Genomic DNA, 25,327 nt, shown 5'->3' with positions numbered 1-25,327 from the left:
TGGCCTGGCAGGTCAGAGCCCAGGCTGGGAGCCCGAGAATGTCCCTCCCTGTTCTGCATGTGCCATTGGGCCTGGGGTCTGCTGGGGGGGGTTAGCTTGGACTCTTAAAAACTGGAAAGGTTGTCCTTCATGCTGTGCTGCAGGTCCCGGGAGCTGTTGATGGGTCTCTGATCTGATTTTACACCCCGTTCTCGTTAAGGGGCTGTGAGTGATGAGTGACTCGTGGCCTGCAGTGGCTGTCACTTGAGCTGACATTGCGTGTGGGTGCTGGCTCTCCATTAACCTGCTGATGGAGCTGAGCGTTCCTTGTCCTGCCCCGCTTTTCCTTCTTCCCTGTGTGGCTGTTTCCATTTCCTTTGGGTTGCCTCCTAGGAAAGCACAATCTAGCAAATGCAATTTTTCCACTCTGTTGCTTCCAAGTTCTTTCTAACGTTGGGTATTACTGCGCCTCGTGTGTCCAACAACTGCAGCGTTCACAGTCAGATGACTTTCTGTCTTGTCTAATACCTTCTTTAGTCCAGTTTCATGTCTCTGCCTTCCAGAAACCCATTATAATCTTTTCAAAGGTGACATTTTCATGAACTCTGCTCTTCCAGCGCCTGCTGTGTTACCATCTCCCATCTTCTGTCTCGTGCGCTTTACCATGCTTGTTATTTTCAGGTGGAGCCCAGAAAGAAAGCAGCACCGCCACTAAAAAATCCACAAGAGCGAGGAGTTTACAATTACCTGTTCCTTCAGATCAGAACTGTATTAATGAGTCGCTGTTAACAGTTTTGCTAGAGGGCAAGTAGAGATTATATTGATGACTGTGACTGGATAGACTTTATAGTGGAAATGAAGACTGAAATAGCAGCAAGACCAGCGTCGCTGCAATGTTATCTGCAAAGAACAGATGTTATCAAGGGCCCGGTTTGTTCTGTGTGGTTGGCTGTGCCCCTGACGCAGGGACATTGGTGATCCAGCTTGGGGCACTAACCTTTTGTGATTGCTTTCTCCCTCAGTTTTTGAGGGGAGAGAAACTGTTACTTTGAGATGGAAAGGATTTTAGGAGAAGTGGGGCAGATGAGGAGAGTGGAAAAATGCCCCTCTCAAATCTGGTAGAAAATACCATCCCTGAGACTTTGTCAGGACAATACCCGTATTCCAGGTCTGTCCTGGTCAAACTGGGTTGCCTGGGCTGGCCGCAGTATTTTATACTGAATCATCACTGGTGAAATTTGCCAAAATGGCAGAGTTGGGTTGTAAACCCCCTCACTTTTTTGGGAAGATGATAACGGCGGCTCCGATGGTGGTGGTGCTGAGCTCCCTGGGGCCTTGTGGCAGGACGGCGGGGTGGTTGGGTTTGCGTGGTGGTGGGGTCTGTGGAGCCCTCTCCTGGGCCACAGCCCCGCAGTTCCGCGCTGTGCCAGCCCCCAGTGGCGGGCCCTCCCTGCCCCAGATGAAGCGATCCCGCTTGCAGCGCCTCTGAGATGGTCGGCATATTCTGTATTAACCAAGGAGCTGACGCGTTCCTCTGCTCTGGGTTGGTGGTGAGAGACAATAGGATGAAACATCGGCTCTTCCACAAAGGCCATTGTACAGTATAGTTATTTTAAAGGCAAATTTTTTAGGCAGTTTGAAGTAATACGAAGCAAGGGCCAGCTTTCTTTAAATACGGATGAAAGCGCCCGAGAGAAGCTAGGCACCTCCTGTACTTCGGTAAATGTGGCTGTGGTGAGCAGCCCTGCCGCTGTTCGTCCCCGCCGTGGGGCAGCTGGGGTCCACTCCGGAGCGGCAGGAGCTGCCGCCGTCTCCCATGAGCAGGCTGCTGCTGCCGCCGAGCAATCCGCACACCTGGTGCCAGGCTTACGTTGCCTTTCATGTGCTGTGCTCCACGGATTAGGGCCAGGAAAGGGGTTGGCGAAGGAAAATAACTGGGAAAATACTGCAGGAGGTAGGTTCCAGGCTGCTCTGAATGGCCCTTTCATCTTTGTCTCAAAAAACCCAGTAAGATCAATACGTAAGCCATAGCTTGTGGAAATGGCTTTGAAAGGATTGCGGTGGTGCTCAGCAGCGATAGACACAGCTAACGTTTTGGTTTCTTTATTGGAACTGAAACTTCTACAATGCTGCTGCTTTTTTAGGGATGTTGTTTGGCTGAGATGCTCCATTGTGGATGAGTGTTCTTAATGTCTCATCCCACCTTGTTTCTTTTGAAAATTGTCCTCTTTATCCTCCTCCAAACTCGTTCCTCAAACCCTCCCGTGTGCACTCGGCAGCAGCTTGCTGGTGGGTCGTCACAGTTTGTCACACCAGCTGTGCTGCCTCCCCACCGATCCGTATGCTTGTGATGGCAAGGCCAGCCCTTTGGGGCTGGGACCGCCTTTGTGCTCCGGCTCACGCTCTGCAGGTGGGGATGTGCTCCCTGGGAGCATGTAGCTGAATCCAGCCCGCTGCCTGGATGACAGACCCGGGGCTGCAGAGCCGGGCGATGCTTCTGCCTCCCCTGTGCCTGTCTCTGCCCCGCCTAGACTCCTCACAGCAGGAGAAACTCCTGCAGGCTTTGCTGTTGCACAGCTCTTCTTGCCTTTGCGGTGTTGATGACTGGGGCCATTCTTGCCTGCTTGAACTCCTGGATGTGCCGATGGCATCAAGGGTGGTGGGGCAAAGAATCCGAGAGAAGCGCAACACAGCGGCTGTTTGCTATAGCAAGAACATCTGCACTGACTGGGCTCCCTGCAGCTTGGGAGTGGGTGCTTTCACCTTTAAAATCCAACTCTAAGGCTCTTGAGTAAACAGTGAAACAGGATCTGCTCCCAGGGGAACAGTTTATATAGTTAAATCTAAGTATTACTGGAAAAGGAAAAGACAACCTTCGTCATCTCTAACTCTGCCAGGGCACTGGTGTCCTTACGTCTGTGGAATTCCTTTGCACAGAGGAAGCCTGGTTTGCCTGGGAAGAGAGAGTTTTTTCTTGAATTTGGTTGCTTTCTGTTGCTCTTTTAATGTACTAATGAGTTTGCAGCATCTCTTCCATATCCTCAGATCTTGCCGTCCAGGATATTCAACAGTCCCCAAGTGGACTTTTGCAGCCTACAGTTTTGGAAAATACAGGGTGAGGGTTTGTACGTTTACCTGTCTCTTCTCTGTGGGCTCCTCAAATACAGAACAGTCTGTTTCTCACTGAGCTGCCCTGAGCGGAGCCTTTGCTTTCAGGCTGAGTGGCTTTTACCTGTATATTGAGCAATTAAAAAAAAACAAAACAACTGAAAACCAACAACATCTTTGAAATCTCTGTGGGAGCATTAGTGCCTGCCTGCTCTCAGTGCAGGACTATTCATGTACAGCTCTTTGCAGGCGAATTGGCTGTCGCCTCCTGCAGACAGGGAGCTGGGGAGTACTGGAAAAGCGTGGAGCTTATAGCAAGCAGGAGTGCCCTGCAGACAGTGTTGGTGGGGGCTTGGGGGACAGAGAACCTGGCTCGGAGCCCTCAGGGTGTCCGGGTGCAGAGCACAGCCTGGGAGCCAGCGGGCACTGCCCTGTAGGAGCTCTGGGCTCCTCATCTCCCCGACAAGGCATCCTGTCTGTTGGACGTTGGCTTCCCCACTGGGTCCTCACTGTGTTGATGGCTTCTGCTGGCATCGTACCAAGTTACAGGTGTGGGGCCAGAACTGGCAGAAAGAAGCTGGTGGGAATGCAGCCAGGTGGGAACAGCCCGCTGCTTCCTCGGCCGAAACGTGTCCGTCCTGCAGCCTATTTATTCCCGGTCTGTGCTGAAGAGGAGCCACCTGTGCAGCCCAGGTCTCTGTGCCTGGAGCCGGGATTTAAAAGCAGTTCCTTTCACTGGTGCCCACTGCTCCGAGAAGGGCTGAAGCTGACATGGAAGAAAGCTCTTGCTTTCATTGTGTTTTTGGCTGGTTGGTATCCAGGGCTGGCCTCTGGACGGAGGCGGGGGAGCAGAGTGCTTTGGGAGAAGCAGTCGTGCTGTGCTTCTCCTGCTCTTCAGCCCCAGGGGTGTCATGGGATCCAGAGAAACCAGCACAGGATGGGCAGCGCACGCGGTCCTGAGTTCCAGGTTTTCCGTCTGCTTGTTGGAAGTCCTAGAAATACGTGGCATGTGATCCATAGCTGCACACACAGGCATACTCTGCCCCTGGATTCTCTATCCGTTTGCAATAGCTCCCGTTACCCCGCTGTGCTGAGAAGGTCTCACGCCCAGGGCTGCTGTGACCCGTTGCTGCCGTGGCACGCGTGGGGCCAAGGCCACGTACATGGGCTGCAGTTGGATTGGGCCCAAACAGCGTATGGGTCACAGTGGCTGTATTTGCTGACAAAATGGCCCCATCCAACGGCTGCTGTTGCAAAGAGACTGGTAATTCTGGGAAAGACCCACAAAACCTCAGTGCCTTCCTGTGCAGAGCAAAATCTGGGGTGAGAGGAAGAAACCATGACCATGTAGGAGGGAACAGTGTGACAGTGATGTGTCTTGGCCGTTACTGCTTGAGGCACTGTTGGATACTGTGGTCAGTTTAGTGCTTCCAAGAATGAGACACTGATTCATCTGTGGTCAGTGTGTTTTTAAAGGATGCCACTAAACAGTCAGTCTGGTTTCTCCTGGCCAAGCGTGGTCATTGCAGGGCTCTTTTCTTTAGGTCTCCCTTGTGCTGGTGACCTGAATTTCCATCCTCCTTGCTCAGCCTGGTTCCTCAAGCGTTGGGTTAAGTATCGCCTGGTCCAGGTGGGAGAATCCTGCTCCACTTTGGCCAGTGTGGCCACCTGGGCGGTGGAGAATGGGGCTGTGCTGGAGAGGCCCCGGGGCTGTGGTGTTGGTGCTCGGTGCTGTGTGGGTAGGATCAGTTGCCAGTACAAACCAGTTCCAACACTGTGTCTGTGTGGTGCAGGCATTTGAAGTCCAGCAGTCGGAGCGGGGCAGAAGGTGATCGGTGTGGCTGAGCTCGTCTGACAGCACCAGGCTGCAGTGTGTCCACACTCTCTGCTTGGGCTGGAGCTGGGGAGCTGGGGGACGAGCACAGTCCCATGTGGCTCGTGCCGTACCCCGCTGTTCACTCAAAGCTGTTCCTGCCAGGTTTGTTCTTGCAGGGGAAGGAGGGAGGGTGGAGGGTTCAGATGGCAGCTGACAGGGAGGCAGAGACTGATGAAGTGTTGAGTTCTTAATGGGGAACATGCTCCCTTGATTTGGGTTTCCCTCCCCACCCATGCCGCTCTGTTTTAGTCTGCGGCACAGTTTTGCGAGCAGCTTGAGAACGGAAGTGATTTCAGACTGGAGGTGACCTCATCCGTCTCCAGCTCCAAGGTGGAGCAGCATTTGGAGCCGCGGCCACAGCTTACGCTGCTCTTTGAATGACGCAGGCGAGGGGCTGGGGCTGCCGGAGAGCCCTGTGCTCCCTACTCAGCAGAGTGCTCCTGGCGCGCATGGGGCAGGACCTGGCCCCGAGACCTCCTGCTGTCTGCCAGCCCCCCGAGTGTGGGTGTTGGTAAGGCACAGCTCCAGCCCTGCGAGGTCCTGGCGTCTCGCCCCAGTTACCAGGATTTGAGGATGTTTGGTGATGTCTGAGCTGTTGTGCTGCTCTCGCCGGTGGCTGTGACCTCTGCAGGGAGGGGACAGGGGTGCGATGTGGCCCCTTTTGTGCTGGTGGGGGGAACAGCCCTGCGGAGGAGCAGCAGCCGTGTTGGGAACCAGCCCGGTGCGTCTGCTCGAGGAAAGGGTGTACCTGGGCGCTGGGCTGTGGCACAGGCTGCCCTGCTGCCAGGCTGGGCGAGTGGGGATGGCGGTGCGGTTTTTTGTCTTTCTGTTCTCATCTTGCTGCGTGCTAGAGTGGGGGAGAAGTAGGAAGGAGAAGAAGACAAAGCAGGGTCCAAAAAACACAGTTGGACAAGAGGCCTTTCTGGAAATGGCACGTATTGGAGCAGTTTCCTGATGAGAAGTTCAGGCCTGTCCTGCAAGGTGCTGAGCCGTGCCCGGCTGGAGGACGTGCTCAGTGCCATCGCGTGTTGGTGCAGGGAGGCACTGAAGGATCCCTGCTGGGACCTTTGTATCCGAGGGCCCTGTGGATCAGTGGCAAAGGGGATCAGAGCCCTCCCGGAGACTTTGCTTTCCAGGAGCGGAGATGTCAGTGGGAGTGCTGAGCATCTGGAGCGTGGGGTGGGAGCCAGCTGGAGTGTCATCTCCGGGTCCCAGGCAGTGGTGGGGAGCTCGGGAGGCCACAGGCAGACGCTGCTTACAGAAACTAACAGAGAATTCTCCTGTTCTCCTTCCTGACATGGCAAAGGGTCCTTCTTTCCCCTCCCTCGATGTCTGCTACTCTGTCACGGATACAGTTTTCTCTTGCGCTGTTGGAGCCTGGACTCCTTGGGCTCTGCCGGTGTCCAGGAAGCCCAGCTCTACTCTGGCTGCTGGAGCTGGTGCCGGGCGCAGCTCTCCAGTAAATGACCTCTCCACTTCAGTAAATGACCATGTGCTCCAGTAAGGACAGCTTCCAAGCGCCGTCTCGCAAGCTGTGTGGGGGAGTCCAGCCACTTCCCCTTAAGCCTAGTTGTCTTCTGGCTCGAGCTCAAGCTGAAGAGATGCTGGGCTGTGGCGGGCTACGGGTGGGAAAATAAATGCCGTCTTTTCTCATGTCCCTGTGGCTGTGGAGGAAACTCCCTGTAGCTGGGTAGGCAGCATTGGAGGGGGATAAGTTCACTGGAGGAATTTGCTTTTCTCTTGGCCTCATCCCAGGTGGTATCAAGACTCTTGCTTGGAGATAAATCTTCTCCCACCACTGCTAAATAGGGAGAGTTTAACCATTTGTGGGATCTAGGAAGAGACTTCGCCAGCCCTCCTGCCCCTCTTCCCTGTTGCACTGGGAGCAGGGACTGGAAACAGATCCCATCATGACTGTGTCACGGTGAGGACAAGAGTTTACAGTCCTGTTCTCCTCTTTTGAGTTGTCTCCATACCTGTATGTGATGGAACAATCTGAAAGTGCATGGACAAGCAGGGATTTTGCACAAAAATGTCCCTTTTGTCCCCTCCGCTCAGCATCCCGCAGCTGTGCCCATGACTCTGGAGCGCAGCGGCAGGTGACTGTGGCCGGCTGGGTGACAGAGGAGCTCTGCAATGTCTGTGAGAAGGGTTTGGGTCAGCAGAGCCCCAAGGGAGGCTTGTGCTGCCATCGGTGGTGCCAGGGCTCGCTGCTTGGCAGGGCTGGGGACCTTGGCAGTCCCCTGCCATCTGCGGCCTCCTGTGTGTGAGCCCCAGCAGCAGCCCAGAAAGGGGCCATTGAGCCCCGAGCCCGGCCTGTTGCCGGAGTCAGGAGGGCACAATAAAGAAGATGTGTCCGGGTGGCAGCGGGGAATGGGCTCGTGTGTCGGGAACAAATGAGCCTTTGTAGCAGGCGCTGCCTTCAGCGGGAGGTTTGTCAGCTCTGGAGCTGGGATGCTGGTGCGGGGCTCTGTGCCCAGCCCCGCTGTGCTGCTCAGGCCCACCCCGGCCAGGGCTGACGGCAGCCTGCTGGCGGGTCGCTGCCTCTTCCAGCACTGTGGGAGGTCTTTGCGCAGGTCCCGCTTGCCCAAGCACGGCTCTGCCCGGTGGGCTGAGTAGCTGCAGGAGGCAGGAGTCTCCTAGGTGCCGTGTGTCCAGGCTGCGTGTGTTCTCTGCAAGGCATGAAGTCCCCAGGAGCGGCCTCAGGCTGACTGGGACAGGGCTGTAATGGACCAGGATGGCAGTGGCACTGTATCTGGGGCTTTGGGGAGAAGTGTCTCTTGGGAAGAGTTGGGCAGAGCAGGGCTGAGTGGGACTGCTGGGCAATACGGGACAGCAAAGCCAGGCTGGGGAAGTGAGGGAAGCTCCTGTGCTGTGGCTGTCACACTGGATACGCTGGTTACAGGAGGATGCGCTTTAGAGAAAGCTGTCTTTTCTGGCTGTTGAGCACGGACTTGAGCTCTGTCTCTTGGGGTTCCTCTCCCCTGGCCGCTCTCACGTCTCTGGTTGCAGCGGCGGTGCCGCAGTGGAGCCAAGCGTGGCCGTGCTGCGGGAGGTGCCTGCGGGGTGGCCCAGAGCTGCCCTCCTCGGGGTGCCGTGGTTGGTGGTGGGGTACATCAAACCACAGACGGGCCGAGAGGCCGGTGATGGGATTGGGGCAGTAGGACATGGTGGGGAGGATCCCCTCCATGAAGCTGTGCAGGATGCTCTAGGCTTGTGATTTTGTGGCAGTTTTGTCCAGCTGGTGGCTGCTACTGCGGTATCACAGTGTGCTACTGCTGCTGCTTTTGTTCATGGTATGTCCTGATGTTTCATCCTTTCTCACCTAAGAGCACTGTTCTCCAGGAAAACTCAGTTATGCTCTCTCAAAGCAAGACTATGAAGATTTTGTTGGGAAGGAAAGGAGAACTTAGAGCACGTTCTGCCGCTCTCTGCCATGGTTGCGTATCCAGCACAGGCACCGGCTCTTCCAAAGGGAGGAATCGCTGAGGGCAATTGCAGGGCCCCGGGGGCAGCCTGAGAGGAGCATAATGTCTCTTCTGGCTCTGCAAAACAGTGTGTGCTCAGAGAGGAAGCAGCAACCACAGGAAAAGGGTAGTTGCCGAACACAAATTGCCAAGAATTAAGCAATCTGTTTCAAAGCATGAAGCCTCCGGTTGAGCAAGAGGGCTGCCTTCCCTGCCAGGGCAGGTGTGACCGGTAAAACGAGGCAGCGGAGTCCTCCCGCGGTTCAGCTGCCAGACAGGGCCAGCGCTGCCTTAGCCCTCCCCACACAGGGTGTCCCTCGTTTTTCTCCCTTTCCTCCTCCTGATGCCATTTTCAGAAGCCGCCCAGACACTCCCATGCTTCACGCTGATGTTTTTCTCTCTGCTCTGTGCTTTTGCGCTGGCTGGGACTGTGCGGGCACCGCTGGCACCTCCTGCCCCTCTTTGGGGGGGTGGGTATGTGGTTGCCCCAGGCAACGTGTACATAAAAATGAATACATGGAAAAGGAATTTAGGTAAAGATTTCTCCACACAGCGTGATTTCTGCAGCACCCTGATATAGAAAGAAAGAGGGATTGGTAGCTGTTAATTTTGGGACCCTGGCTTATCAGTGGCAGACTCTTTTTGGCTTTGTAGAGGGCAGATGACGAGATGTGGGCAGAGCTTAGCCGAGCCCTCCCCTGCTGCGGTGCCACACGCAGCAGTACGGCAGCGTGGCTGTGCTGGCTGCTGGGAGCAAGCTCTCTGTGCCCGCAGGGAAGTAGCCTGTGGGTGGGTGTATGACGGAGCTTGATAGCAGAGACAAAGTGGGGGGCTGCATGCCCCCCAGGTGTGTGCTCTGCGCAGAAGGGAGGTGCTGGGTCACCCAGGGGAGGGGAATTTGGAGGGTGTCTGTCCCAGCCGGCTGGCCGTGCGGTCCCTGTGCTCAGGAGAGCAAAGTCTCTCTGGAGTCCTTTGCTCTGTCGCCGCTCCTGCGAGCCAGCACCTAAGTGGAAGCAGATGGCGTCATCTCAGCGGTTAGTAGGAATCTCACACTGCTGCAAAACTGCTAATGAAGTTTGGGGCCGGACCGAAGCAGACCGGGGCTGCTGCGCTGGCGGGACATGCTGGCTGGCGGCTCTGCGCTGCGGTGCCTGTTGTCACCTCTGCAGAGCACTGTGATGCTGAGCTGAGCTCCGAGGCTGACGAGCTGCGGTGTCTCCTGCAGCAGCCCCAGGCAGGGTCTTCATCTGGGTACCACAGAGCCATCAGGACCTGTCTGTGTCCATCAGTCTTGGTAAATAATCCACACGGGCATCCTTACTGTGAGTGCCAGGCCTTGCATATCCCACCTGCGTTATGGAAGGGCACGGTTAGCTTTCTGGCATCCAGCACAAACTCTTCTAAGACTCTGAGCCAGATAGTTCTCCATCCAAGAGGGTCTTTCACTCGGTTTCACTACAAACTCAGACTACTTATTCTCATTTTTTCCCTGCTGGTCAGCATCTCTGATAAGGAGAAGCAACACTCAGCAGTTACTGATGGTTACTCTTAAGCTTGGAAGAAACTTTGTTTAAATTCCCTTTGACAGGCAGCACAATTTGATTTGATTTTCCATGACTTGAAGTTTTCTCCCGTCATCACAGCATGTAACAAAACGTGAAGCTGCAGTCGCGCTGCAGGGCGCAGAGGTGTGAGTTGTGTGGCAAAGGTGCAGCCAGGCTTGGTGTTCGCTGCAGCGAGGAGGTGGGGGAGAGGGGAGAGAAAGGTGTTGGAGAGCATCCCTTCATTCCCGTTGTGGTTATTCTGACGGCATCCTCCCCATCTGTGGCCTCGGTGTCTGCGCTGGCAGGGTACCGGGAGCCGGTGTGAACGCTGGATGGCCGCACCACCACCAGGAGCTGGGGAACAGTCCTGGTCCCCAGCCTCGCTCCGTTAGCCCGAGCTCCCGAGCCTTGGGCTGTACAGAATTTTGACAGTGTTTAAGTGTGGGACTAGCATGGCCGTTTGCTGCCTTGCAGCCCTCACCTTGTCGTCTTCTTTCATGCGGCAGCCTGCCAGGCTGGTCAGGGCTTCAGGTACCAGCACGGCTTCCCAGACAGCCACTGCCTGGTGGCAGGGGAGAAGGACAGACGTCTGTATGCTCAGTGGGGATCTCTGCGGGTACTTCATCTGGGCACGCGCTCCTGTGACACAGACAGCTCTGATTTACCCTGGTCTCGTCATTGCTCCATCTCTTCCACAGGTTTCCTGCAGGAGAGTGTCACCTCTTTCCGAGAGCATCTCACACCATTGCTGATAATCAGGTGTACTTTTTTAGGCCCTACCCAAAAGGAGTGTTTTGCACCACTGCTCATAAATTGAGGTGTGCTGCAACCCCAGGGCAGCTCATTGCTTCCAGTTGCCAACAATATCACACTCGTTTTAATTGCGCGCATTTTCTGTGTCAGTCGGGAGAAGGGGCAGGGTGCAGGTGTGGGAGGGAGAGCCGCGTGTGCCAGACTGAAAAGGACAAATACCCCTGCAACGAAACGCTCGAACTGTTGCGCAGCTCGCTCTGCTGTTTATATTGACCCAAGAGCAACATCCAGGGGAGGAAGGGAGCAGAATTTGCCTCTGACTAATGCTGCTGGATCGTGCAGGGCTGCGGGGGAACTGCCAGCCAGAGAAACCATCAGGAGAAAAAAGGAAATGGAATCTAATTATCCATCTGCAAAGACAGACACTAGTCCCGACGCGGGGCCCAGCCCCGGGCAGGCTGATGTGCGCAGGGAGGTTTGCGCAGATTGCTCGTGTGGCGGGTCTGGGAAAGGGGTTCCCGAGGGTCCCCTCTGGGATGGCAGATGGCCGAGCACGCATCACGGGGAGACGGGTAAGGGTTTGCCGGGGTCGCTGGCCCGTGCGGGGCTCCAATGAGCAGCACTTTGCAGCGGGATATGGCCGTGTCACGTCCTGCTGGAGGTGGGGCTGGGGCAGAGCTGCGCAGAGGCCACGGGAGGAGGGTGAACGCCTGGCGCCCTCTCAGTGGGCGCCTCTCCCTCAGGTGGGCTGGTGGTGCAAGGCCGAGGTGAGGGAGGTCCCCGTGCGCCTCTGCCACCTCGATGAGCCTGCACAAGGACTGTGCTTCGTGCTCTGCAGAGCGACTGCGCGGGGGCAGCTGACAGAGGGAGGGGGCTGAGAGGCTGGACCTGGGGTCTGAGCGCTGGATGGAGACCTGCAGGAGACCCCCAGGAAGGAGGAGGTGCTCTGCATCCTTGCCGTGGGAGGCAGAAGTCCGTCTGGCCTTGGAGGGAGCCTTCTGCAGAGCGTTTTGGGGTTATTCCTCGCGCAGGCTGGGGCTGGCTCTCTACTCCTTGGTGTCTCCCAGGACTGAAGGTTGTTTTAGAGAGCTGCCTTTTTTCCCGTTAACTAATGGAATTAAAAATGATCTAGTGAGCTAAGAGCGGGCTCATTCTCCTCTCTTGTGGGCATCAGCTACTGCTAAAGTTATGTTAATTGTAGCTGGGAGACCGGGACAGAGGTTGGGACCTGTCCCAAGACAGTTGGCTCGTGTTCTCCCAGTATTGTTCTCAGGAGCCTGCTGGGAGGACGACAGGGTTACGAAAAACCTCCTTCCACAGCTGGGACTGTCCATGAGATGGGCGTACTGGGGATGAACCAGGAGCATCCCTGCTTGGGTGGAGCATCCCTTTTCCAGCCTTATTTGTCCGCTGCCTTGCTGGCCCTGGTCCCTGCTCGGTGTGCCGTTTGCAGGTGTAGTGCCCCAGCCTGGACTGTCCTCCCCGGCGATGCCCTCGGACTTGCCCCCGCTGGACCAGGCTGAGTGTCTCGGGATGCTCGGGGCCGTGATGTCCTCTCCAGTTTGGGATTCAGCCTCTTTGGTAGACAGGCCTGATCCTGCATCCCTTACTCACGTGAGCAGTCGTCTCTATTCCAATGGGACTACTCGGTGAGTAAGGATCGCAGGATTGGGACCACTACCTGTAACTTTAAAATGGACCTTCTGTAGGATCCTGTCCCCACCCTCTTTCTGTTCGTGTATGTTAATGTGCATCAAGAGCTTCCAAAACTGCTGATGCTCTTGTCATTTGGATGGAGAAGCTGAGAGCTGGAGAAGCAGTGCCCTTCCATTTCTGAGGATAAATCACCATTATTTTCCACCCTCTCCCTCCAAAGGGCTCCTAGCCCAGCCAGTTTCCATGCCGTGGAGCAATGTGTACCTGTTTGTCTCCCAAGCATTCCTGTTCCCAGCTTCCCGGGGCTGTCAGGGCTCTGCTCTGCCTCTCTCTGCTTTTCCCAGCTGTGGCTCCGAGATGAGAGGCAGGGAATCTGTTTAAGCCTGATTGGTGCTGCAGAGCTGGGGGATGAAGCAGAGGGAAGGATGAGCAGTGGTGGTGCAGAGAGGCTGCTGCAGACCTTCCTGCGCCGCCTGGTTTCTCCTCCCTGAACAGCCTAAATTTGGAAAGCTCTGTCCTTTGCTACGGTTTCGAACGCGCTCGCAATTAGAGGTGCCGGTGCCTGCGACCCTTGGTGAGGCAGAAGCAGCGAGGGTCGGGGGTTTGATCTGCACGTCGGTTTCTGGCTGGCCCTGGCCAGGGGGAGCCGCCGTGGGAGACCCCGGTCCCACGGGAGCCGCTCTTCTGTGGGTGGCTTCTCCCTCGCGTGGAACGTGTGGGTACGGCACCGGGAAGGGCTGGCTGGAAGCGGCTCCTCCTGGGCTTCTGCGGAGGGGAGAGCAGCCCTGCGATCCCTGGAAGAGTCCCAGCCAGCTCCACCTCTGCCCAATTTGTTACGTTTTGCAGATTATTCTAAATGAGGAGCGGAGGAGCTGGGTGAGACAAGAGCTGTGAACTTGCTCCAGAGGGAGTCACGAGTTTAAGTACGTGGGAGGCAATTTATGGTCATTGGTCCTTTTTCAGAGCTGGAAGTGCAGGCATCGCGTGAGTCACGCAGTGCCTCTTGGGACTCGTGAGGTACTTCAAGTGGAAGCAGGGAGCACAAATACCTTTTAAATGGAATTTGATAGATTTCTGGAGGGATTATGTGACAAAGCAGCAGCGATCCTTGAGCGGAAATTAAAGCTTGACCTGCTGGGTAGGGAAAAGAAAAGACAGGAGATCTGGTTGCTGTGTTGCTCGTGCTTGTGGCACTGTACGTACAGGAGATTAATCCAGTGCTTTGGGCTTTCTGCAGTGCTGGTCTGGCTTCTTGCTTCTGAGAATCAAAGGATGAAGCCTGGCTAAAGTGCCAGGGCTCTGGTGCTCCCAGTAACCCCTTAGAGCCTTGTTTGCAAGTTCAAGGTTAAATTAACGATCAGAGTTTAGATCAGCAAGGCACTTTCTCTTGGGTCAGGGCAGCAGGAACATCAGGGTGCGTGCGCAGCTCTGCTGGTGATAGAGCAGGGGAGCCCCAGCCTCGTGGGTTGGACGTCATGTTTCTAGTTGGAGGAGCAGGCGGGGGTTTATGCCGGGCATTTCCAGGGGCTGTGTGGAAAGGGAGGGGGCAATCAGGAAGGTCAGGGGCAAAATAAGGCTGGCTTGGCTCTCCTTGGGAAGTCTGCACATGGACCAGCCTGAGCCAACGGCTCTGGGTGTGTCAGGCATCCCATCTGTGGGACACAAACGCATCCTCTCCTTGGCCCATCATTTCTGGTTTGGTGACTGGGTAGGAGAGGAGCCAAGATGAGCATCTGTAGGAGACTCAGAGAAGGCTGAGTATGGGACCAGTTGACCCTCCTTCAGCATTTTGAAAGCCACAGTGTTGGCCGTGCAGTCTTTAGATGCTCTCCGTAGCCAAGACCTACCCTTCTGGGTTTCTTTTCCTAATCTGCACTCTGCGTTCCTGGGCATGGCCTCCTGGCTGGACTTCCTCCTGGCTGCCCGTCCTGAGAGCGAGTGTGAAGTGTGAGAGCTCAAGGCGCTCAGGACACAGTAGCTCCTTGTTCCTCTCTGCACTGTCAGCACGGCTCCTGGGGCCATGAACAACACTGTGGTTTTGTTGCAACCAAATCACTGTTGACTTCGTCTGTGAGCCCAGCTCAGAAGAATGCTCTGATTTGGTGCAGTGGGCTGGTGGGGACACAGCATGTCTCCATGTACCCGTGGAAGATGCTTGTGGTTGGTGGCCATGTGGCCTGTGGTCCCCAGACAAGGGTTTACCAAGCCATGAGAATTCATGGGGGATGGAGAGGGTTTGTGTGCAGCTATTGGGGTTTATGGTGCGGAGGGACTGGTGAAACCTCTGCGTTATCTCAAGTACGTTTGGATGCATCTTCGGTCTGCCCGGTGCAGATCAGTGGGATACTTTCATTGCTGCTCAGCCATGTACAACCTGCAGACCCCAGTGGTGGAATCCTTCAGTCAGGAAAGCAGGGGTTAGCTATTGTGAATCTAGGAGAAAAAAAAGTGTCATGAGTGTGGCCTGACCTAACCCTGGGCTGGGAGGATGTTGTAGGATTATCCTCTCCCTGAGGAATGAGCAATTCTGCAAAGCGTGGGCAGAGCCACACAACAGGGACGTGTTCCGAGAGGTGGCAGTTCTTGTCACACCTGGATCTCACTCCAGGGCTTCTGTTTGACTGTTACATGTGGAAATGGTTGGGAACAAAACCCAATGGCTGTAGTTTAAGGATGCTGCTGTCAGAACAAGGTGGTTTGGAAAAGGGCTTCGTGCATGCAATATGACAGCTGACGTATGGCTGGAGTTTTCCTGCTCTGGGAGTGTTTCGCTGTTCTCCATTTATTTTTCTCAGCCTTTAGGACCACATGCCTGCGACTTCTGAGGTGGCCTTCCCTCAGCTTGCAGGATGGCAGCATAGGTAAAACACTGCTCTTTTTCCTTCTTCTTTCCTTTTTTTCTGGCACGTGGTGTGTTTCTAAGACCTTTCCACTCTCACAGCTGCCCCCAGACCTGAGGCCACTGGAGACCTTGCAGTGACGTGGTACTTTATAGCAGAACCTGGTGTGGGCCACGCTGGGGGTGCGCAGTGGAGGCCCTGGGTTATGGCCTGAGGTGACCAGGACAGACCCCGCTGACCAGGTGCTCTCTGGAGCAGCCGCCGGGGACCCACGGTTCCCAGAGGAGCAGCGGGAGCTGTGGCTGGGAGCAAGGCAAGAGCGCGGCAGCGGTCGGCGTCCTCCCCCGTTTACGAGCAGAAAGCTGCTCAGGAACCCGTGCGGCAAGTGGCAGGTTCCTCCGGCACCACCGGTGTTGCCATCTTTTGTGACTTCATTATATGCGCTGTGATATTACCCCCCAGTTTCTGGTCTCGTGTGATTACAGGAGACGATCAGCTTTTGTCTGTTTCAGATAAATTCCCCTTCAGTTTCTCTGGCTGCGTAGGCAAGCTGGGAAGCGGGGCTGGTTCAGCATCCAAACTTGAGCTTTGAATGACTTTTCTGTGCATGCCAGGCCATTGCTGGGCTGGGTACTTGTGCTTAACAAACACACAGATACTTCTTCACTTTGAAATGTCTTTAAAGCTGGAATGGTTGTGGTAAGGTCCGGAATACATCAGCTGCTGTTCCAGTTGGATTCAGCGGTGAGGCTGCGCTACAGCCTGGGCTAGACAGCGCCTGGACCAGCACCACGTGGAGGCAGATCCACATTAACCAGGACTAGGGGCTGGGGGTTAAGTTTGGACCCAGCTTTTTGGGAGCCTTCTGGACCCTGTAGACCTTTGCACTCACAACCAGAAACACCACGTTTTCACCAAGAACAGGTTTCCTTGCAGCAAACCTTTGCCTCGGCTGCATCAGCTGGGATATTTAAGAAATCCTCCAGCTGAATAAGCCCGTCTGACAAAAGGAGTCAGCCTCATGGCTGGGACAGCATCCGGTGCGTGCACAGCCTCCCCGCGGGACACTGGCGGAGTGAGAGACATTGCGGCCGCGGTGGCTTTTGTCCTGTCCTTGCTGGCAGGCTCCTCCCGCAGCACAGGCAGGAAATCCCGGGCAGCTGCCGTGGGAGCTCGCTCGCCTCTCCTCGCCTCTCCTCGCCTCTCCTCGCCTCTCCTCGCCTCTCCTCGCCTCTCCTCGCCTCTCCTCGCCTCTCCTCGCCTCTCCTCGCCTCTCCTCGCCTCTCCTCTCTCCTCCTCGCCTCGCCCGGCTGCTGCGCTGAGGCCAGCCGAGCCAGCCCTGCGTGTGTGTGCATGCGTGGGCGGGGGGGCTGCCGCATGGATTTAGTGAAGGCTGGGAGGGAACACATGGGTTGGGTTTTTTTTTTCTTGGCCCGCGGTGGCTGTCCGTCCTGCCGGCCGCGGTTATGGATTCGATCATTATCCAGGAGCGGTTAGTGGAGCGGCTGCTTTCTCCCCGGACTCAGGCACAGCGAAGCCACCCGGCCAAGCTGAAGGTACGGGGATGTATTTATAGCGCCGTGCGAGCCGGGGAGCAGCAGGGACAGGAGGGGGAGGATGGTGCCCGAGCAGACGTGTGCGGCAGGAGATGGGGGCTCTGAGGAGCAGAGGAGCGGAAAGACGCTGGTAAGGGGGAGATGGTGGGGACAGAGAGGAGGGAGCAGCCCCCGGCAGCAGGGCCGAGGGGCGCGTTGGACAGCTGGGAGATGCACGACATGTTTTCATGTGGTTATTTGATGCAGTGATTCCCTCTCTGAATGGCGTATGTGTGCTTGGGGGGGCTCAGGGCAGGAGGTAGTGCTGCGTGTATGCCCAAACACAGCCTGGTCTGTGCTATCATGTTAACGCTGTGCTTCGCTCGCTCGTTTTCCTTCTGCGGCAGCAGATGCTGGTGGGCGAGTGGTTTTGCTGATACTGCCATGCTCAGCCCCAGGCCCGAGGCAACTGATGTACTCGGGAGATGCCCCGGGGGCCGTTTGCGTTATGAATTTCTGCAGCTTTCTGGCAATTAAAGGAAGTGAAGGGTCTGCTTTTTCTCTGGGGCTGGGCTGTGCTGGTTCGTGCAGACATGGATGTGGTGGCCGTGCCTTGCCAGGGGGAACGGCTGGAGGAAGGGCTGCCCAGGAGGGGGCTGGAGGCTCTAACACCCAGAGGGACTCCCCCAAAGAGGTGGAGGTAGGGGCAGAAGCTCCTTTGTTTCTGGGCTTTGCTCCAGACCTGGGGTAAGGCTATTCTTCAAATTTTCTGTGGTCCCATGGTGTTTCATTTTAGCCCTTTTGAATATACCCAGCCAGGCCCCATTTATCCCCGGGCTGAATGGTGAAGTCACACGAGATCTGGGTTGGTTTAAACAGCACGTCCACCAGGGAGGTGAGGAGGGAATCGGGAACGGCAGGAGCGATGGAGGCCGGGCTGTGTGCCCTGCCTTGGAGGTACAGGCAGCCCTGCGGGCACCTCGGTGCAATAGATCTCTCCTCTGTCCAATAGATCCCAAATGTTTCTACCCCTGACAGGAACAGGACTTGAACCCACCAGTGCTTTGTTCCTTGGCTTGAACTCCCAGGGAGAGCCTTGGCCACCTCGGCCAGGTGGTGGTGGATGTGAGGACACGGCATGTTGCTGTGATGTCCGGTGAACCAGCGAGCATGTGCCGAGAGAGAACAGACGTGTTGTGCTCGCCCTGGGGTGCTTTGGTTTGTCGCGGTGCCCCAAAGGCCGTCCATATTACTTGGTGGCCTCCGCTGCGGTTTGTGGGGCACGTTCCCAGGCGCGTGGGAGTGGGATGCCAGTGGGAACAAAGGCAGCAGGTGGAGGAGGCGGTGGGAGAGGGGCTCCTCCTGCCGAGCGCCGTGGGCTGGGCTGGCCGGGGCCTCTCTGACAGCTGGGGCTGCGAGGGAAGCGCCGTCCAGCGACCGGCTGTGCCAGCCCGGGCCAGCTCGATGGGAGCTGGCTCGCCAGGGTCAGGAGCATGCGAAGCGGGCTGTGATGCCTCCAGGAACTCCCTCAGTCCAAGTCTCTCGTCTAATTAATGGATTTTAGCTTTTCATAACCCAGAAAGCCCCCTGCCTCCTTCAGTAGCCCTTGCAGCCCTCTCCCCCCTTCAGCGTTCTCCATCCTGTGCATTGCTGCTCTGCAGATAAGTGTCCATGTTGGGTCCTAACGAAGATGGTGGGTGGTGTAGAGCTTTGAGCAAGGCATCCTTAAGCGCAGTGTTGATGTTGTCACACTAGCGGAGATGGTGGCACATGCCTGTCACAGTGCCCAAACATGGCTGGGAGGGGAACACACATTGGGTGTCTCAAAGCCAAGATGAGGAACCGTGGGTCTAGGCTGGCCGTGGTGCAGGGACCACGCTGTTGTTCCTGAGAGAAGGCTGTTAGAAGAAGGGCATCCCTTTCCACAGTTTCCCCTGCATCTCTTGCCTTCGCCCTTGGCAGACACACTGCCCACTGGCTCCCGGCAGGGCTCTGCCGTCTGTCCATGGCCGGTCGAAGGGAGGCACGGCTGGGGACAGAGGGTCTGCCCTGGTGACTCTGGCTGCCTCCCACCGCGAGGGAAGCTCTTCTCTCACTATTGCACTCAGCTCCGTGGCATGAGCCGTGGGTAAAGGGCAGTGTCCTGCGCCAGCCGGGATTTGCTCATTTCAAATGTTGTGATTCCAGCGAGCTACGGGAGGTAACCAGAGGTACAGTAAATCCATGCTTTCTTGGTTGGGCTGAACAGAAACGAGAGAGCAAGTTCAGCCAGTTACACTTGGCTGAAGTAAGCGGAGTTGCAGCAGAGCTCAGCTCCCCGGTGTCTCCATTGTCAGCCCTTAGTCATCGAGGTTAAAAAACAAAGAAAAAAAGAGAAACACACCCGAGCCTCAGCTATGGTTTTATTAGCACGTTCCTAGTACTATTTCACGTGTCACGTCACCGGAGAGAGCAGGTGCTCGTTGTTTTTCCAAATTCTGGTAAAGATCAGGGCAGGTCTCTTCCTGCTCTGACCCAAAGCTTGGCTCCATGGGAAGCACAGGGGAAGATGTTGTGTGTTTTCTGCCGCTCGCTGAGTGACAGTGGTCCTTGCACTGCGAGGCGCAGGCTGTTACGTGTGCGCTTTGGTTGTGTTCGTGGATGTGTGTCACCGGGAAGCAAAGCAGCCCCCTGGCACTAAGGGACACAGGCTGGAAACAGCCCTCTTATCCTTGTTTTCTTGATCTTGCTATTAGCACTTTTCTCGCCCTGCTTTGCACACCCCGTGTTACCCTTTACTGAGCCTTTTGGGTGGCGGTTGGCAGCGTCCCCCAGGCAGGCATTGCTTTGCCACGTGCAGCTGGTCAGAGCTGCCGGCACTTCTCCCCCCGGGCTCTGGCTGCTGCTCGCTGCACCGCTGCTCTGGGCTGCCCCTGCCTTTAGCTCAGCCATTAGAGCTGCCAGCGGAGCGCTTTGGGTGCTCTAATTCTCCCCGCTTCTCTCTAATTTCATGTGCTCTGTCCCTTGCTGCCTTTCCGGACTGTGGCGTGGTGAAACAGCATCGCTTCAGCCACATTAGCAAGGGGGTGAGGTGAGGGAGACCAGAGCGCACGGCCACTCTGTCTGTCAGGGCTAAAGTGACCAAGTCTGAGACACAAACCAAAGCTACGTTCCTAGAAGGCAGTGACCGTGCTAAAGAGCAGAGTCCATGGGCCACGATGGCCATCAGCCATGTCAGTCCCTCCTGAACGGGCAGCTCCAAAGCAGCCGTAAATTGGGAGGAGGCTCTCTGGCCTCCCTGCTGTACGTCCCCGTGGGAACTTTGCAGTCTGCCTGGCCGAGGATGCCCACGCGTGTGGACGAGCAGCCAGGCGCTGCAGAGGGCTGCTCGGGAGCAGCATAGAAATGGGTGCAAGTCAGCATTGCCCTAAGCTCGACACCCTGCATTGTAATTTGTGTTTCTTTGAGCGTGTACCCCAGGAACGGAGACAGTTGAACGTAGGAACAGGGATCTTCCTTGCTGTGCCTGGAGAACCCCTGCGAGAGAGCTGCAGGGGGAGGACAGCCGTATGCTTGAGGGCATCCATGGCCGGGTGGGAGCTGGGGCCAGTTTTGAGGAACTCCTGGCTCTGTGGATTTGCCTGTGGTGTGAATCCCAAGGGTATGTTTATTTTAAGTGATGTTGAAAAGCAGAGTCTATGATGTCTTTAGCTCAAGCATTTGTGAACGGCTGCTTCCCCTTGGGTCCAGCTTGGAAAATATGTGAGAAGGGAGGTGTTTGCCAGGGTCTGTGCCCACCCTCCCTCTGTGATGGGGCCTGGGGAGGGGGATGCGGTGCCATGGGGGTGCGGGCTGTGCGGGCCCCCGGGTGCTCTGCGGGAGGCTGGATGGAGCGAGGGGACGGGCTGTGACCCGCGGCCGCCCAAGCTGCCAGCACCGGCCCGTGTGCTGAGCCCGGCACGAGGGCAGGAGCTGGAGCCTAGGTCTGTAAGTCCCGCAGATGGGCCGAGTTCGCCTTTGGGGATGTACCCGCGCGAGCAGGGTGTGCACCCCGGGCACAGCACAGGCTGCATGTTTGCTCCTGGCTGCGAGATGTATGCCACGCGCTTGTGAAACACACCGTCGGCCATGTCACTCCTTGCGTGGACTTAGTGCGCTTGTAGAGAGCGTGTGGCACGCTTGGGGGGGCTGCGGCTTTTACGTGGTAAGAGAGCGCGGACTGTGTCTGGGGGGTGCTTAGGCAGTAAGTAACACTCCCGTAATACCATATGTATTACCCTCACCAAAAGCGTCCCACCTGTTCTCAATACTTGTGCATCTTCCCACTACCCGTGCTCCTTGAACTTCCGTCTCTTCAGAAATAACAGTAGAGATTACGCAGGATTTCCTCTTACTCAGCCAGGAGTGGCTGTGACACAGCAAGAAATAATCCTGTCTCGGGTCAAACAGAAGCCAAGGCACTGTGCCATCCCCTAGACATGGCTCAGGACACCACAAGCCGGGGGGTGCTAATTACAGAGAGCAATCCATCGTGTACCGCACGCTTCTCTGGAGAGAGAGATGCAGAAGTGGCTCTGAAAGACCTGGGGAGAGGTGGCTTCGGTGACCCTTCTGTGAGGGGAGCCTGTGACTGTGCAGGAGAAGCAAAGAGTTAGGAAGGTTGTGTGTCAGTCCCAGCCCCAGATGTGCTCTCTGGTGGGAGCGGTGGTGTGCCTTTTCCCTTGTGCTCTCCGTGCCGGGAGGCTGCCGTGAGCTGCCGTGTTGGCTGGCGAGAGCCACCAAGCAGGGCTGTGGCTGGGAGGAGGTGGCCCTCCGTGCCCACCTGCGGGAAGGGCAGAAGTCCCTGAGCCTAGAGGAGGCGCGTGCCCTGCCCTACACCACTGCCAGGGCAGGGACCCACCTCTCCTCCACCCCTCGGCTCTGCCCGGGGGCTTTTTGAGCCCTGTCGCTGTGTGAGGCTGGAGCAGGAGGGGTGGCACACCCTGACCTGCTCCTGTCTGCCTCTGCCCCGCAGGACCATGAGAAGCAGTACGTGGGCTTTGCCACTCTGCCGAACCAGGTCCACCGGAAATCCGTGAAGAAGGGCTTTGACTTCACCCTGATGGTCGCAGGTGAGACTGCCCGTGGGTGGAGGTGGCCGGGCCACACGGTGGGTGCGTGGAGGGGACCAGCTCTCCTCACTTCCCGCAGGTGCTCCCTTGGCGCCTGAATCCTCCCCTCGCTCTGTTCTGGTCCTTGTCTCAGACCTCTCTCTGCTCCCGGCCTGTGGTGCAGTCCCACCGTTTCCCTGGGAGGAACGGCCGTCCCTGACCACTCTCAGCCCGCTCGAGCAAGCACCGACAGCAGCTTCTCCAGCAGAGCGGCTGCTCTGGGTGGCGAAGGCAGGGCCGGCCAGGGACCGAGGGAAGGCAAGGGGAGGGAGGATGGAGGAGCTGGGAAATCACATTTGAACAAGGATTGAGACATCTTGCAGCAAAAGTCCTCCCACTGCTGGAAAAATGTAATGCCCATAAACAGCTTCTGACAGCTCATCTCTCTCACTTCCTCTGGCTCAGGATTCAAAGCCTAGTTCAGAGTTTCATTTGTAAGTCAATTAGCGGGTCATGTTGCTTGCTTTTCCCTCCTCCCCTTTGCGCTCTGTCAATTAGGAGAGTCGGGTCTGGGCAAATCCACGCTGGTGAATAGCCTGTTCCTGACAGACCTCTACAAAGACAGAAAGCTCCTCAACGCAGAGGGTAAGTTGGGGACAAAGGGGTGAACGGTTCTTGTGCCTGCGGATCTGGGCTGTCCTAAGGACCAGTGCTTCGGTTCCTTGCTTCAGCGGCAGCTGCAGGCGTGGTGTACGGCTCCCAGCCCTCTTGTTGCTCTGCTCTCCTTTGCTGGCACCAGAGGCACCACTACTCCAGCAAGAAGGGTTTGGCTGTGGGGCTCTTCTGTCCTCTGAAGGGGAGGCGAGGCTGCAGAGCAGCACTAGCCCTTTGCGTTGAGATGTTGAGATTTGGTTTTTGTTCTTGGGTGCTGGAGTGTGGTAGCGTTTCCCCTTACCAAATGAGCGGACAAAACGTTCAGAACAGCTGGGCTATGAGCCCTTCAGAGGTTTGTGTGTCTTCTCAGAGTCTGCCTCCCTGCTGCTGGCCCCTCACAGTACCACTCCCTCGAGGCTCCTTAGAGGATGATCAGGGTTTTTTGCAACCCATGTTACTCCCTGTGTTCAGTGATAAGGAGGGAGCCGGCTTGTCGTGGGTGTGAGTGGGGATCCCCAGTGTTACGGCCTGGCTTTAACTCATGTGTTCCTGTTCAAAGAGAGAATCAACCAGACAGTGGAGATCGTCAAGCACACAGTGGACATTGAGGAGAAGGGTGTCAAGCTGAAGCTGACCATAGTGGACACACCAGGCTTTGGAGATGCTGTTAACAACACTGAGTGGTGAGCAGGCCACCGCTGCCTTCCTCCTAGTCCTTGGCCATGTCTGTTTTCTGTGGGTGCTTCACTGGAAGGGGGTCTGGCAGCAGGAAGGGGACAATGCTGCCTCATAGTCCCTAGGAGACACTGTCCTGTTAAACACACGGTTTTGTTTCGATTGACTTGCCCTTCCCAGCTGGAAGCCCATCACCGACTACATTGACCAGCAGTTTGAACAGTATTTCCGTGATGAGAGTGGCCTGAACAGGAAGAACATCCAGGACAACCGAGTGCATTGCTGCCTCTACTTCATCTCGCCCTTCGGGCACGGGTGAGAGCCCCCACTCTGGGCCCAGGGTATGGCTCAGCCTGGAGGGGAGACCCTTGTGCCCCAGGATTGCCCTGTAGTGGCTCGTACATTGGCAGAGCTGTTGGCACAGGAGAGGAGCCGTCCAGCTGCTCTCCCTCAGCTGAGCATCACACCACCTCCCTCCCCCTCGCTGGCACGACAGACTGCCCATGATCCGGCAGAGTGGATCTCCCTCGGGCCTCGCAGCCTTTTTTGGAAATCAGGAGAAATAATGCCATGCAGACTTGTATCTTCCTATCTAGCTAAGCCTGGCTGATGGGTAGGAAAGGGAGTTTTAAGCTGTCTCCTGTCCCTGCCCCTTGCTGGCTGGTGCCTGGAGCAGCCGGCGGGGCCGCGTTGGCTGCCTGCGGCACAGGGCAGCCGGAGGGAGGTATTCGGCCTGCAAGGGGGCAAATACCCAGCCTGTGCCTGTGTGAGACTTTCACCAGCTAAAATCTGAGACAGCTTTCCTGAAGATACAGCCCTAGCCGTGGGCTGTCCCAGGCTCTTGTGACAGTGCTGTCCTTTTCCCTTCGTGCCGGGTGGGCGGAAGAGGCTGGAGGGGGAGCAGCCCAGTGTGTCCTTGCAAACCATGTCCTTCCTCATCCCTGCTGCAGACTGAGGCCTGTGGATGTCGAGTTCATGAAGGCTCTGCATGAGAAAGTCAACATTGTGCCCCTGATTGCCAAAGCCGACTGCCTGATCCCCTCCGAGATCCGGAAGCTAAAAGAGAGGGTGAGATGCTCTTTCTCTACAGGGGAGTACCTGATGAGGCGGCAGGCATGGGCTCAGTACGGAGGGGAGATAGATAGAATCTATCTATATAGATACATTATAGCGCGCGTGTGTGTATGTATGCACACATGTACCTGCAAATCTAATTGCAGCAGTGCTCTGCTGTGAGAAGGGAGTGGTGTCTGCAGAGAGGCCAGCTCTCTGGCCACATCAAATCCTTTCGCCATCTGTAGGCTATAGCAAACACGTGGTAGCACAAACAGGGAGTAAACCCAGCATCTCTGTATTGTTCAGTGTTGCATCCTTTTGGTTTTGTCTTGCATGGACACAGATCCGGGAAGAAATTGATAAATTTGGCATTAAGGTGTACCAGTTTCCTGAGTGTGACTCTGACGAAGATGAGGAGTTCAAGCAGCAAGACAGAGAGCTGAAGGTAAGGGACCTGCTCAGTGGGGGACTGGCACGTCTGGCTCATGGGTATGTCGGTTGCTTCAAAAGGAGCCAGAGCTGCCCTCTGTGTGCCAAAGGCTTGGGCTGAGCTGGGCTCAGCGATGCCTCTCGTTCCAGGAGAGCGCTCCCTTTGCCGTCATCGGCAGTAACACTGTGGTGGAGGCGAAAGGCCAGCGAGTCCGTGGACGGCTGTACCCCTGGGGCATTGTGGAAGGTAAGCGTGGTGGTGGCTGGGGGCTGGCACCGTGAGCAAGGGGCAGGCAGGGATGGCAGAAGGATAGGCGGGCACTTACAACAGGGATGGCAGGGGGGACCTGCCCTCTGCACAGCCGCGACTGACTGAGCTGCTGTTGGCACATGGCAGGGGACAAGGTCGGGTAGAGACAGAGGCGCTGGGACTGCTAACGGGTCTGTTATGGGGGTCTAGCAGTCACCCTGCCTCTGAAGCCATGGCAGACCGAAGAAGAGAGGCGCCGGTGTGAATGGCAGACTGCCTGGGCTTTAATGCACTGGGATGTGGCTTCTTCTTAAGGGCAGAGGCTGGGCACTGCCAGTGTAGTTTCTGGGGAGAAGCCATTGCCCTCAGCCAAAATGAATTGCAAACCATCCTGCACGCTGCCGCTCCTGTGTGTGCTGGAGTTGCCAAACTGGAG

General features: G+C 56.5%; 1 protein-coding gene across 9 annotated transcripts in view; it reads left to right on the top strand.

Annotated features, from left to right (window-relative positions):
* Positions 1-25,327, top strand: part of SEPTIN5 (septin 5) — a 51,236-nt gene that overhangs the window by 22,151 nt on the left and 3,758 nt on the right. For 3 of the 9 annotated variants that reach the window (XM_074606590.1, XM_074606591.1, XM_074606594.1), the window contains exons 2-8: positions 21,752-21,848; positions 22,386-22,472; positions 23,041-23,164; positions 23,337-23,471; positions 24,107-24,224; positions 24,556-24,657; positions 24,792-24,888. In XM_074606590.1, coding sequence (XP_074462691.1) covers positions 21,752-21,848; positions 22,386-22,472; positions 23,041-23,164; positions 23,337-23,471; positions 24,107-24,224; positions 24,556-24,657; positions 24,792-24,888 — 760 coding nt within the window. The other 6 variants (XM_074606585.1, XM_074606593.1, XM_074606592.1 and 3 more) reach the window with 6 other exon arrangements.

The sequence above is a fragment of the Larus michahellis genome, chromosome 13 (assembly GCF_964199755.1).
Source record: "Larus michahellis chromosome 13, bLarMic1.1, whole genome shotgun sequence".
In the NCBI taxonomy this organism is placed as follows: domain Eukaryota; kingdom Metazoa; phylum Chordata; class Aves; order Charadriiformes; family Laridae; genus Larus; species Larus michahellis.
This window is presented reverse-complemented; position numbering and strand designations above follow the sequence as displayed.